Below are 13260 nucleotides of genomic sequence, written 5' to 3'. Positions count from 1 at the left end.
GTGGATTTACTCGATATACTTATATTGAATCTGGTGTGGGACTGGTTCACTGACATATTGCAGGAGTGTGACCAGTACCAAGAATTAATTTCCAGAAAGCAACAAAAGGAGTTCATATCACTTAGTATTCAGCAACTTAAATCCCAAAGTAATCACCATCCAAACAATTAAAGTTTGGAAAACTGCAGTCTGTCAAATGCTGTCACTAAAATTGCAAATTTTGATGTCGGTGGTTGTTTCTAACATACAGATGATAGCAAAGCATCTAAATAACAACCCAAGACAGAGTATTAATTCTGCAATAAAATCAAGCAACAAACGTGGTGATACACCAAGACTTTTGCAGAAGTTTTGCCACCAAATCGGCCATTGTAGATCTTCGACCTACATGTCAATAAAATAAACATGAACAATCCTATCAAACGCTCAGCATTGCACAATTGAGTCCATTAGTTCACAGTACCATTTGCTAATGATGAAATATTAGGTGCTCCATTTGAGGATTAATCTGTATGACTTTACAAATCTAGACAAAACAGCCACTTTAGTCAACGTAGTCATAGAAATAGAAACTGACCTTTTGTTGGATTTTTAATTGAATCTTTTGAAGTATTGATGTCTAACTCAGCCACAGGTGCAATAATTTTTCTCTTACAGAATGCTATTAACCCAAATACAAGCTACAGAAATGCAATTATGTAATAATAAATAATAGTAATAATTAATTGTACTAATCAGAGTAAACAAAGTAAATATGGTGGTCGGTGTGAAAATGTTACACTTCTACAAAATGATATCTAATTGTTTCCTTTATTTTGTTACGTGTTAACTGTCAACTGGCACCAGAAGATTTTCCTCTGTGACAAAACAGTAATATATCATGTACCCATTGGGATATAAATAGGTAACAATGCCGACAAAACCAGCCACCTGTCCTTGTCGATCTGTGCTCAGTCTAAGTAAAGAAAGTCTACCAACACACTAAATGTTTGTCTATTATTTCATATACAAAAGCTCTTTTACTATACATTGTTGATGGAATAAGTTTACTATTAGTTGTAGGCTACTTGAGAAGAGGCAAACAGCATCACTTACCGTACGCAGGAACTGAATCTCTTCCTCTCCATCGGCACCTTCTGCCATCCTCCCAAGGTGTTACAACAAAAACCTTGAGAGAAATGGGAAACAGTTTGTTGCACAGTTTAGCGACTGCTGGTGCCTGTGTGCCCGCCACATATGGCAGGATAATGTTGGTGAAGGTTTGTGAAGGGCAGTGTGTGTCTCCTGCCTCTCCCAGGCTGTGTTATGAGGCAGAGGGATTGACTGTTCATTACAGCTGTTCATTACAGCATCATAAAGAGGTGGGGCAAGCCGACAGAACGGAGGCAGCGTTGCAAAGGCTCAAACACTACTGGGACTTTTGTTTTTGCACTGCCATCACACTATGAATAATTATACTAAAGTAAAATGTTGAATTTCAAAAAGCAAGAATATTCATAATGCCATAAGATTTAAAATTTGTATTTAAAATTTGATTCAATTAAAAAAAATTGGATTGGCAGGTTTTTCTTCCCTCAGATGGTGTTGAAAGTAATTTTTGAATTTAGCTTTTGTATAAATCTTACATTACATGAGCTAATCAGCTATGCATTTGTTCAGTATGTTTAATTAAACTTTGTTCTACCAGGTATTCTTGGGTTAAAAGGGAGAAAAAAAATATGTTTAGCTGTGTTATTAATGTTTATTTGTGAACGAAACACATGGAAGTAACATACAATTAAATTGATAAATCATTATAGTGACATTTTGACATTAATGACATTCATGAATTGTATATTTAGATACATTATTTACATTTTAAATATCCTGTAACAAGACACAACTAACGACTGACATGCCTGCTTTTCCAGTAGCCTGTAAAATGCCTGTTTTACTACTTAAACATAAAAATTAAGCTATTGCAATGATTTAATTGAAGCTTGCTAGCTATTTTTACATCCCCAAGAATGAGCTTACAGTTTACCTGTACATTCAGCTGTCGGCATGCTCCACCACCCCAGTGTTTTCACAGGAAACATGACAAGAATTTACAGAAAAGTAGAGAAATAAGTCAAACGTAAGTAAGGCCATCAAGGTCAGCTAGCTAGCTTAGCAGCTAGCTACTGTTAGCCAGTTTTTAACAAACAACTCTTGAGACCGAATTTGTTCACTAAACAATTATGTCGAAAGTTTAAAAAAAACATTCTAACCAGATTAGGCAGAAAGTACGACAGAAGTAAACAGAAATTACTTATTTATTGTTAGTTATTACATGTAACCTAATACTTTTTTCCTGTAGAGGGCAGCACACCGTAGAAGGCGAGCGGCGGCCATTTTCAAGCGAAGAAGAAAACTGTGCGTCGGTAAAACAGTTCCCCCTCTTTATTCCAAAACAGAGCAGTGCCAGGTAAGACCTCTGAGCAGATTTTAGGCAGCAGTATGTACTTAGTCGTAGTATACTTGTTAGCCATCATACTGTACAGAATAGCATGTCTGCACTGAAAGGTGAAACAGAAAGTCAAAAGTTGTAACTGTCTCTTATAACTTAGCTTAGCTGGTGGCTAAGCTAACAGGCTACGTTAACAAAAGAGCTTGCAGCTACCTTACCGTGCAGAGAGGCTTTTGTTTTTACATTGCTAAGTGCATGTTAATGTTAGTCGCTTGCAGCGCCAAGCTACCAAACTCCTCCAAAATTATAAGACGACCAGCGTTTAAAGAAGAAACTGTATTAGAGGCGTCAGTCCGCAAATCATTAAAGTCTGTGCGACTCTATAACCACGTCGTTTTTTATGTGTGAAATACTTTAAGGTTGAGGAGAAGAATGGATGCTCTCGCACACATGCTTACAAACCCTCTTGACCCAAAAGAGGAAAACGATGGACAGATCACAGAGGAGTGCATGCTGGGCAACTGTAGAGTGAACCTTCCAGAGGACCTCCTCGAGGACGTGAGTTGCCCTGCGCTCAGTGCTGAAGTCTTGCTCTTTGCTGCTCTTTTTCGATCGTTTACAGTGTAAGATACTCTGCAGACCATACATTGATTTTTGCTGTTTACCTCTGTTTGTTACAGCCTGAGATTTTCTTCTCTGTGATGAGTGAAAGCACCTGGAGTGAAGTGCTGTCTGATTCCCAGAGGCAGCACCTTCGCCAGTTTTTGCCACAGTTTCCAGACAACAATGTTGTGGAGCAAGACAGCACCATCAGTGATCTATTCAACAACAGAGATTTCAACTTTGGAAATCCCCTTCATCTTGCACAAAAGCTATTCAGAGGTGCTTCCTAGTTAGCCACTTATCTACCCTCCAACACATGATTGTATCATGCAGAATGCACTGTCTAATCACTGCTCTATTTACCTCCACCCAGATGGTTACTTCAATCCTGAGGTGGTCAAGTACCGACAATTGTGTGCCAAGTCCCAGAAGAAAAGACAGTTGTACTCCCTTCAACAATATTACCACAGACTGCTGAAGCAGATCCTCGTCTCCAGAAAGGTTTTTTTGTTCGTTCTTTAAAGTTTGAAGTACACAGCAGACAGTCTCGTGCAGTTTGTGTTAATGTGTCTTCTTGTTGCAGGAGCTTCTGGACTTTGCAGTTCATAATGGTCTGGACTTTCCACCAAAGCGAAGGTTGCCAACAAAGACTCTTGCTGAAATGCGGGAGCCAAGAGTTAGAAGAAGATTGAGTCGCATATTAAAGGAGGTCAAAACTGAGTGTGGAGACAGCAACGCTTCATCTGATGATGACGGTCAGTCTGTTCACTGATGAATTACTTCTAATAGTCTAGTTTTCATTTGTAAAGCACTGATCTGATATAAGAGTTCACAAACTGACTTAGACAGGAGTATGGTGAGAACTTGATAGATTCAAACATCTATTAGAAACATGAGACAACGTCATCTAAATTAAATTGAAGTGTTGACAATCTGATTTATTAAATTGACCATACCTCTCCTTTTGCATGCCTTGTTGCATATGCTTGTAGATATATTATCATGGACTCCGGCACCTCCGTCTCCATCCTCTCCAACACCCACCGTCTCGCTCAGAGTTCTCCCCAGCCTCTCCACCCAAGACATGAAGATTACTGGTCAGTGATTTAGTCTATGTCTAGATGAAGTTGCTGTCATGTTTGAGCACAGACAATATAATGGTTAAATCTATTTTATTTTACAACAGAAAAAATAGAACTTGGCGAGCGAGACTTGAAAGTCATGCTGCAAAACCATCGCGAGAAGAGGAAGCGACAGCCAGTAAGTTGTGGTAGGAGGGAAAGAAACTGTTATAATTTTTGCTTTTACTTGCAAAATATTTAATAATAAATATTTTAATTTCCTCAGGACCATCCAGACTTGATAACCTCTGATATCCACATCGGAGACATACTTTCAAGAGCAAATATTGGTCGTAAGGGGGCCATGCGTGAGTAAAATACATGTTTGATTTCTAATAATCCATTAGTTTCACTGAGTTTGTGATTCCAAGTTGATGTGTTTCTTTCTTTTTATCTTCCAGCACTCTTCGATCTGTCTCTGCCGAAGAAGAAGATGAGAGATGAGAGACGGAAGAAGAAACTGAGGACAATAAAAGTGGAATCTGAAGATCCCTGTGAGACTCTTGCGCCTTCAGACACTCCATCGGCTCCACCAGTGAACATCATCAACTCCCTGCCCGACACACCGTCTACTCCACTGCAGAACATCAAAGAGGAGTGAGTCTAGAGCCACGCTGGTGTCAACAATATTTACAGTATTGTCTGGATACATTCATTGAGACTGCTGTTCTCTCAGACTAAAGTAATGAGCTGTTATTATTTCAGAGTTGTGGAGGAGTGTCAGAGCAGCCCGGTTATAGTTGAGGAAATAGCTGTCAGTTTCTTCAGCTTGTTGGAAAACATCTTAAGGGCAGAATGTCTTGCCAGTACTTTAATGGTATGTACTCATTTCAGAGCCACGCATGCACTTTCAAAAATCTGTCATATTTGTGACTGCACATTATAACACCACTAATTGATCCCTCAGTTGGAGGAGAAAGTTCAGATGTGGCAGTCTTCTCCAGCCAGTTCCCTCAATGTGTGGTTTTCATCTGCTTCATGTTGGTCTGACTTGGTTCTTCAAGCTTTGCAGTTTCTTGGAGGAGAGACTAAAGGTAAGTAGCAGTGGCCACTCATACTAAAAAGGATCATTTTCCCTTCCGTCGCTGTATAATCTGATTATCTATATTTTCCCCCACTCTGTATGTTTGTTGATCAGATGGCATGATGGCACTCCCCAGTGGTTTTTCTCCATTTGTGGAGTTTGTAGATGAATCTCAGCAGTGGAGGTGGATTGGTAAGAGATTTCAAAGTGTGTTGATGTAGTGTTTGGGGTGTTTCTTTTTATGGAGATTAACATCCATGACTTCTTTTAGGTCCCACTCAGGATACAGAGAAGGATCTCAGTGCACTCTGTCAGCTGTGGCTGGACTCCAAAGATTTTGTTGTCAAGGTAGTGCAAAGATTATTGAAGAAATTCAGTTTCAGCACTAATTTTCAGTTTGTGCTATGCTTTGCTTTAGTTATATTTGCTGATGTTTTGTTTGTGATGGTGCTTTAAAAGGCTTTTCTCATCTTCCACAGACTGAAAATGAAGACATGTTAGAGATGACTTCTCCCACAACACGGCTGTAAGCTTCAGTGATTCATAAAGTGCTGCAAACATTATATAAATGCTAATAAGTTATTATTATGGAGAACTTGTACATCACACTGAACAAGTTATATTTTAAACTTTAAAAAGTGAAGCAAAACCATCTTTACCTGCAGTCCTGCATTGACATCCTGAACTAGTTTCACTTGCAATAAAAAAATTGTTGCTGAGTTCTATGATGTCTCTATTCACGCAGTTCAACTGATTATGTGGTGCGGCCCAGCACTGGAGATGAGAGACAAGTGTTCCAAGTCCAGGTTTGTATCTGATAATCACAATTTTACAAGACTTTGTCTCTTTTTTTCCTGACATCAACACTCTAAGCCAGCATACCTTTTGTCTGTTTCTTAGGAGCAGCAGCGATACAACCAGCCACACAAAGCTTTCACCTTTAGGATGCACGGTTTTGAATCTGTGGTGGGGCCTGTTAAAGGGGTGTTTGACAAGGAGATGTCTCTCAACAAAGCCAGAGAGCACACACTGCTCCGCTCAGACCGGCCCCCATACGTCACCATCCTCTCTCTGGGTGAGAATTTCTGTTTAACTTTACTTTTGAACTGTTGTGCATGCAAAGAAAACCTCTAACACAGTTCTGACTTCTGCTGTCGTTCCTGTTTTTCCAGTGCGGGATGCAGCAGCCAGGTTGCCTAATGGAGAAGGAACGAGGGCAGAGATCTGTGAGCTGTTGAAAGACTCACAGTTTCTTGCTCCTGATGTCACTAGTGCACAAGTATGAGTGACTTTTCCTTTTTTCAGTTGTGTTTATTTAGCTTCCTCTGGCATTGTTACTGTCATTTGATTAATTTGTCAGCACTATAAAAGATTTATTTGTATGTGCACCTTTCCAACTTTTCTGTGGTAGATGCTGCCTTTAAACTTATCTTATGTTGACTTTTCTGGTGAGTAAAGAGCTTTGTTTTCCATTTAGGTGAACACTGTTGTCAGTGGGGCTTTAGACAGACTTCACTATGAGAAAGACCCATGTGTAAAGTATGACATTGGCCGCAAACTGTGGATTTACCTGCACCGCCATCGCAGTCAGGAGGAGTTCGGTAAGCATCAGTGTGCATGGAAAATGTGCAAAACCCATTTTAGGGTCAAACTTTATAGAGGTGTTTTGAGAAGTGTGGACAAGACATTTTATGCCACACAATCCCTTTTAGCTCGGTTTGATATGTACATTTTAATTACCTGTAGTTTTAAAAACCCTGATGTGTAAAAATGTCAAATTTGTGGACCATTGTGCAGTGGAAAGATGTAACTCTTTTGTCTTCTTTGTTCCATCCAGAGAGAATCCACCAGGCTCAAGCTGCAGCTGCAAAAGCAAGAAAAGCTTTACAGCAAAAACCTAAACCAGCGTCTAAGCCTGTGAGTTTAACACCTTCATTTTACTTACTACTAGAAAAAAAACACTGAGCTGCATCTGCTGTTTTACTGCTACTGTAGCGAAAATAGTCATTTACCTTTTTGGAACTTGAAGTAGCTTTCACACTGTATTGTGTCTAAAATCAAAATTAGTTTTTTATGAATCTTGATCCACATCTATGTTTTAGAAGTCTGGAAGTAAAGACGGAGGCAGCAAAACCCCCGGATGTCTGGAGACAGGACAGGATATCGGCTCTAATCCTATGTCCCCTATTCCTACAACACCAACCTCAAACACACCTGGAACCCCCAAGTCACCCCTGCCCTGCACAGCCACCACACCAACAAAGACTGGAGTCCCAGATGCAATCAAAACCAGCCCTGGGTCAGTGACACATGCGTTTTTTTTTTTCTTTTCACTTATATTGGAACAATGCATACACCTATGCTTCATGTGTGCAATTTGAAGCTGACTCTTCTCCTGCCCCTCTTGCTTCCCCAGTGTTCTTCTTGTGTCGCCTCCATCGTTGCCTCAGCTGGGAACCATCTTACCCACCAGTCAGGCTTGTCCGCCAGCTTCACAACCAGTGACATCCCAACACGCTGCTCGGATAGTGAGTCACCTAGCAACAGGTTCCCTCCCTCAGGTACGGGTGGTTTCTGCTCAGCCTGGTCTCGGCTCTTCAGCAGGAAGTCAGCAAGCGACGCTGGTACATCAGACCCCTCACCAGATCAGGATGCCAGTGTCAGTGGCAGCCAAGGGCATTTCACAGGTAAACAGAACAACTAATAAGTAAACACAACACAGGCGACCCTGTTTGTTTTGCGTGTTGCACATTTGTAATTAATTATCTCTGCGTTTCTTTTGTGTATCATTAGGCGGTAGTTTCTGTGCCTCTGAGGAGTCAGTCTGCTAGTAGCCCAGTTCAGGTTCCAACCACCCTGTCTGTGTCAACTGTAACTGTGGCCAAACCTCCAACTGGATCACCCGGTAGTCCAGCTACCAATCCTACTTCTCCAGCTGTACTGCAAGGAGTCGCCAGTCCGAACATTAAACAGGTGAAGCATTTAGTTTTAACTGTAATAAGGGAAAGAAAGTAGGGTTTGTGTTCAGTTTAATTTATTTCAGATTATTTCCGTCTTTGTCTAACAAGTCTACAGGTAATGAAGATGATTATTAGAGAAAAAAATCTATATCCTTAAATAAGTAACTAAGGTAACTTGCCTTGTTAATGATCACGAGATTAATCAGTCGGTGGGTTACGTATGTTTGCTTTACAGGTGTCCATCACAGGACAACTGGGAATGAAGACCTCAGGAGGAGCAGGAATTCCAATAACAGCTACAAACCTGCGCATCCAGGGCAAAGACGTCTTACGCCTTCCACCATCCTCCATTACCACAGATGCTAAAGGCCAGACGGTGTTGCGGATCACCCCAGACATGATGGCAACTCTTGCCAAATCCCCAGTTGCAACTGTCAAACTCACTTCTGACTTTCTGGGCACTGCTGCCACAGGCAGCAAGAGCATATCAGCCACTCTCCATGTGACACCACCCCACCCTTCACCGTCCTCTGCCTCCAGTGCTGCATCCTGTACAGGTGAAGCACAAACCACTAAAGCAGGCCCTGTCACCTCAACCTTGTTGAAGGCAGCAGGAGACACAGCCATACGTTTGATGCCCACGTTGGCTGTCAGTGTGGCTGATCAAAAATCCAGGACCTTCTCCACCGTGACCTCCCCTGACAAGAGTGGCGCCACCATTCGGATAATGCCAGGCCTCGGTGTTATCCCACAGAAACAGGGTCAGACCATCACAATGACAACCACCACTGGCAGCAAACCACTCACAGCATCGACATGTGCTAATGTAGTGACCATGGCTGCCAGTGTTGTGGCTGGAGCGAAGGGCATCACAGTGGCTCCTGGAGCCTCGGGCTCTCCTCTGACGCTGGGAACAGCTACAGCTACTGTGCGGCAGGTCCCTGCTACAGTTGTTACTACACAAACAGTAAGACAATTATTCACTTTACATCTTTAATGGAAATCGATATAAATGATTCCCATCAGATGAGGGTTATAGTTTATGATGGCTGTAATATACCAGAAATCTACACGAAATATTTTTGACTAAGAATGTCAGTTTTAGTGAACCAGGTTTACCACCTCCTTGATGTACAAGCAAGAAGCAGATTGAGATTTGTACTGATAGATCACTATATCACAGTATAAGTTCCTGTTTTGTATACTTTATATAGTAAAGTTAGTCAAATGTTTGTCTAAGTCACTCATCCAGGTGAAAGGACATCAAATAGTTGAAAGTAAAAAGCAATGGCACCTAATGTAAAGGCATGGCATACCATACACCATCAGCCCTTCATATGTGGCAAGATTAAAGTTTGCCAGCAACTCCTTTTTGCTGTCTTGCCAACAACCCAGATATGTTTGGTTTTTAATGCAACGGCAAAATACAATTTGTTAAGTGGTCATTTTAGTTACAGTTGGAATCTGAATTTAGATATCTCAATGTAACCTATTAGTTTTGATCAGTAACTTACTTCCACTGGCTGGTTCCTACTAAACGCCTCTCTGGACAGTTATTGATTTGCATAGTTTCCTCCAGAGCAACTAGAAGCTCATCAGCAAGGAATGCATCAGTTTGTTCCTCACTTTCTCCAAACACAAACTCTACTTCCACTTATCAAATCAACTGGGCTGTGAATTATTGCATTTTTTTAGTCATGTGCGGTGCTGATTGGTGGATATTAGCACATTATCACTTATGAGAATTTTGACTTTGCTGCAACATTCTGCACAATTTATTTAAGAAAGTCTGCAATCATGTCTCAGTACTTAACCATACTTTCTGAAAGTCACATAACTGAAGAACAATTCTTTTCTTTGACAACTCTGTAGGGGAAGTTACCTGCACGCATCACTGTGCCTCTTTCTGTCCTCAACCAACCACTGAAGAGCAAGAGTGTTGTGACCTCACCTATTGTGAAGGGAAGTCTGAATACAAAGTAAGTCTGCTGTAACATTGAATACACTTCAGCCCTGTGATGGACTGGCAACCTGTCCAGGGTGTCCCCTGCCTTTACCTTATGTCAGCTGGGATATGCTCCAGCTCCCCATCGACCCTACAGAGAATAAAGCGGTGTATAGATAATGGATGGATGGACTTAAATAAAACTCAAAAGTTTAAACTAGTTGCTGTGAAGTTTCGGCTCTCTTGGGCTATCCATGTCAGATGACAGCAGCTATCTTGTAATAATTTCTATTTTGTTATTTAAAGTTTTCTTTACACTGTAGTGGCTAATGTATCCACTTTAAAGCCTCTTGAATAGATGTGGTTATTAATGTATGTTTTTATAGTTGCAAGTTGGGATAGAACGCTGACATTTTTTATCCTTTTGCCTTTTTTTTCTGAGCAGTATCAGCAGCCTCGGCAGGAACATCATCCTGACCACGATGCCTGCTGGCACGAAGCTGATTGCAGGGAACAAACCAGTCAGTTTCGTCACAGCTCAGCAGTTCCAGCAGCTTCAGCAGCAAGGACAGGCCACACAGGTTAGTCACATGGTTTTATTTTGCTATTGAGATTATGTATCATCAACAGTATGGAATAATATGGTTTGTAGCAGCTCCTCAGTAAAAACTATTTTTTATGTGATACATAATTTTGTGACCAATGTTATCATAACTACTAAAAGGATTTTTAGTTTAGTTTTTTGGTTTGCAGTCGTTCTAAAATAACAATCAAAGCCTTAAAAAATCATTCTTGCTGTTTGATACCTTCATTTGAGTTTTAACCTGTGAATGAGCTTTCTCTTGCAGTGTGCTCATGAACAAACATCACCCAAATGCTCATTTTTGTCCCTTTAAAGTAGACATTGAGATTAAACACGTATTTCTGTCATCCCTCAGGTTCGTATCCAGACAGTTCAGGCGCAGCAGCTCCAGCAGCACATGGCAACAGGCTCCCCGAAATCCGTTTCAACAGTCGTAGTCACAACAGCACCTTCACCCAAATGCGCCCCTGATCCTCCACCTGCTCCTCAGCAGTGATGTCGTCTTGTTAGCCAGCAATGAATCGTATGTCCAGCGCACTATATATGTCATGGATTATGTGTGAGTTTTTTTTTTTCTTTATTCTTGGAAGTTGGATAATACCCACCAAGATCAGAAACCTAATTCCGCTCAATCAATGCCTGCGGACTTGTGTTCAGAGTTCTACGTTTTCCAAGTTACCAGCATCGTGTGTCATTGTTGAAAATCGCCATTTCCCCTCAACAATCCCTCCTGAATTTTATTTTCGTCATTGTTATACCCAAATATATATTATAAGAATATTAAGGCAGGTTGCAGTCTTTGCATAGAAATTCTACTGAGGAGAGGTTTATTTTTCCTTCAGTTGTTGGCTAACTTTAAAAGGACTAATTTGTGTTTGTCACATCTTTAAATGTTTCATATGATGCATTGTTAGCACATGTGCAGTGAGTGGGACTTGTTCTGACTTATTTGAGTGTTGTGACTTGCTTGTAAATATACTATTTGTTCTCTTACAAAGTGTTTGATTTCATTTGACAGCAGGCCATACACTCACACCACGCAGGTTACAAATTATACTTCTGTGCTTGTAAAATATTTTAACTAAACATGATAACAGATCACATTTAAAAAGATTTGTTTTTATTTTTTTGTACAAAAAAAAACATCTGAAGTACATTTTGCAAAACACTTAGTTATCGACCAACACAGAAAATGAAATCTAATTTCAGTACAATTTACAGAATCAGTACGATGTCTTCACTCTTCATCCGACTCTTCGAGCAAAGCCTTCTGAGAGCTTGTTTTCAGGGATGTGTTTCGCATTCCAATCTCTACATCCCGTCTCCTTCCTGAGAATCTTGTCAGAGTCCTATTGGAACAAGACCAAAAAAATGTAGTTTTAAAAAAAATAAAAAAACTACATAAAGAGTACACAGCAAACCTGCTGCTCAGATCTTCTCACAATTACTGAATCCTGAATGCACATGCATGTATTGCACAAAAAATATCTTGAATATAGTCAAAATTAACAACTGGAGTCACAAGTTTTGATCAGAATTTGCACTGCAGAGATGTGCTACAGAAATATACCACCTGCAGAGGGTTGCAAAAAGTATTAATGTGGTAATAAAGTAGGAAGAAGCAAATTTGTGTTTTAAAATCCTATGCAAATATCCTTAAGCCTTGTAAACACTTTGGGCACTCATTCAAGATGGTCAGCATCTACAATGACTTCCCTTCACAAGTAGAGAGTGTGGTTTGGTGAGAAATGTTGAATGTAAACAAAACCATGTTTACTGTAAAAACCTAACCTTAAAGTAAAAGGAAGTTTTAAAGAGTGGAATGAAAGTGAAAAGGATTGGTGAAGGAAACGGTAATAAAACTTTTAGGTAGGTTAATCATTGTCTTACCTAAATATTTTCTCACGATTAATCATTTCTACTTACAAGAAAGATTTATGAAAGTACAGAATACACAGGCTGACATGTTCAGTGATTCTACATATAACTGAGACAGGCGATCTGAGTAAATACATCTCTTTATAAACACATGTCAGGTAGGTATTTTTGTAAGCAAAGAAACTGATTTCTTTAAAATTTATGTTTACTGCAAATCAATTATCCAACTGCTGATTTTAGTTTCAAACGTGCGTATAGGTAAAGGATGGGATACTTACAACCAAACCACAGAGGAGGTGAAAACAACTAGAAGCAGGGCGACGGCTAAATGCCAGCAGAAGCACATGGTGACAAACATGATGTTGTCGTGCAGCGTTAATTCCCACTGTGGTCCACTTAAGGGGTAAAGTACAAATCCAATCTGAAATGACAAATAGTTTGATAAAGGAGTGTGATAATCAAAGGTGTTCACATAAATACACATTGTATGAGACCCAAGCCCAACCCAAGGCAGAGCTGCTGAACTCAGACGTTGCTCAAGACGTCGAAGATTTTCCTGTTCTCCAGAGAACAGCGAAGGACGTCACAGCCTGCTGTGCCGATGGTGAGGCACGAAAAACACCAATGAGACAGACAATGGTTAAAAAATCTTGTCTCAAAAATAAACATGGGTTGACTACGCCAACCAAAGTAGTCCCCAAAGCCGCTGTGTCTCCCC

General features: G+C 40.4%; 3 protein-coding genes across 11 annotated transcripts in view; 1 reads left to right on the top strand and 2 right to left on the bottom strand.

Annotated features, from left to right (window-relative positions):
* Nucleotides 1-1299, bottom strand: part of LOC103368261 (ryanodine receptor 1-like) — a 50050-nt gene extending 48751 nt beyond the window's left edge. For all 8 annotated transcript variants that reach the window (XM_008296571.1, XM_008296572.1, XM_008296574.1 and 5 more), the window contains exon 1: nucleotides 1096-1299. In XM_008296571.1, the coding sequence (XP_008294793.1) occupies nucleotides 1096-1143 (48 nt within the window). In that variant the 5' untranslated portion in view covers nucleotides 1144-1299. The remainder of the gene's footprint in view (nucleotides 1-1095) is intronic.
* A 1095-nt stretch (nucleotides 1300-2394) lies between these two features.
* nfrkb (nuclear factor related to kappaB binding protein) lies at nucleotides 2395-11657 on the top strand. 2 transcript variants are annotated; one of them, XM_008296570.1, is made up of 26 exons: nucleotides 2395-2446; nucleotides 2848-2986; nucleotides 3109-3310; nucleotides 3405-3532; nucleotides 3615-3786; nucleotides 4024-4128; nucleotides 4218-4291; nucleotides 4379-4460; nucleotides 4554-4749; nucleotides 4858-4969; nucleotides 5060-5186; nucleotides 5291-5368; nucleotides 5448-5524; nucleotides 5656-5702; nucleotides 5922-5982; nucleotides 6077-6251; nucleotides 6349-6455; nucleotides 6654-6777; nucleotides 7014-7093; nucleotides 7282-7475; nucleotides 7593-7863; nucleotides 7970-8149; nucleotides 8372-9103; nucleotides 10009-10115; nucleotides 10527-10662; nucleotides 11020-11657. In XM_008296570.1, exons 2-26 carry the CDS (start codon nucleotides 2861-2863, stop codon nucleotides 11158-11160), a joined length of 3834 nt encoding a protein of 1277 aa, XP_008294792.1. In that variant the 5' UTR covers nucleotides 2395-2446; nucleotides 2848-2860; the 3' UTR covers nucleotides 11161-11657. The 2 variants fall into 2 exon arrangements, with proteins under 2 accessions (XP_008294792.1, XP_008294791.1); XM_008296569.1 differs by having other exon boundaries at nucleotides 7279-7475.
* Nucleotides 11658-11762: 105 nt separating this feature from the next.
* The window catches only part of tmem45b (transmembrane protein 45B), a 7180-nt gene continuing 5682 nt past the window's right edge, over nucleotides 11763-13260 (bottom strand). Inside the window, exons 5-6 of the mRNA XM_008296568.1 lie at nucleotides 12821-12963; nucleotides 11763-12013 (exon numbers count right to left, since the gene is read on the bottom strand). Of these exons, the coding sequence (XP_008294790.1) occupies nucleotides 11902-12013; nucleotides 12821-12963 (255 nt within the window). The 3' untranslated portion in view covers nucleotides 11763-11901. The remainder of the gene's footprint in view (nucleotides 12014-12820; nucleotides 12964-13260) is intronic.

The sequence above is a fragment of the Stegastes partitus genome, unplaced genomic scaffold, assembly GCF_000690725.1.
Source record: "Stegastes partitus isolate 25-593 unplaced genomic scaffold, Stegastes_partitus-1.0.2 Scaffold1136, whole genome shotgun sequence".
Taxonomy (NCBI): domain Eukaryota; kingdom Metazoa; phylum Chordata; class Actinopteri; family Pomacentridae; genus Stegastes; species Stegastes partitus.
The sequence above is the reverse complement of the archived record's forward strand: the minus strand, read 5'-3'. Positions and strand labels throughout refer to the sequence as shown.

Coding starts and splice junctions, on each gene's coding strand:
- nfrkb (XM_008296569.1), top strand. CDS start 2,861: ATGGATGCTCTCGCACACATGCTTACAAACCCTCTTGACCCAAAAGAG. Junction 9,104..10,008: donor CAGTTGTTACTACACAAACA/GTAAGACAATTA, acceptor ACAACTCTGTAG/GGGAAGTTACCTGCACGCAT. Junction 10,663..11,019: donor AGCAAGGACAGGCCACACAG/GTTAGTCACATG, acceptor GTCATCCCTCAG/GTTCGTATCCAGACAGTTCA.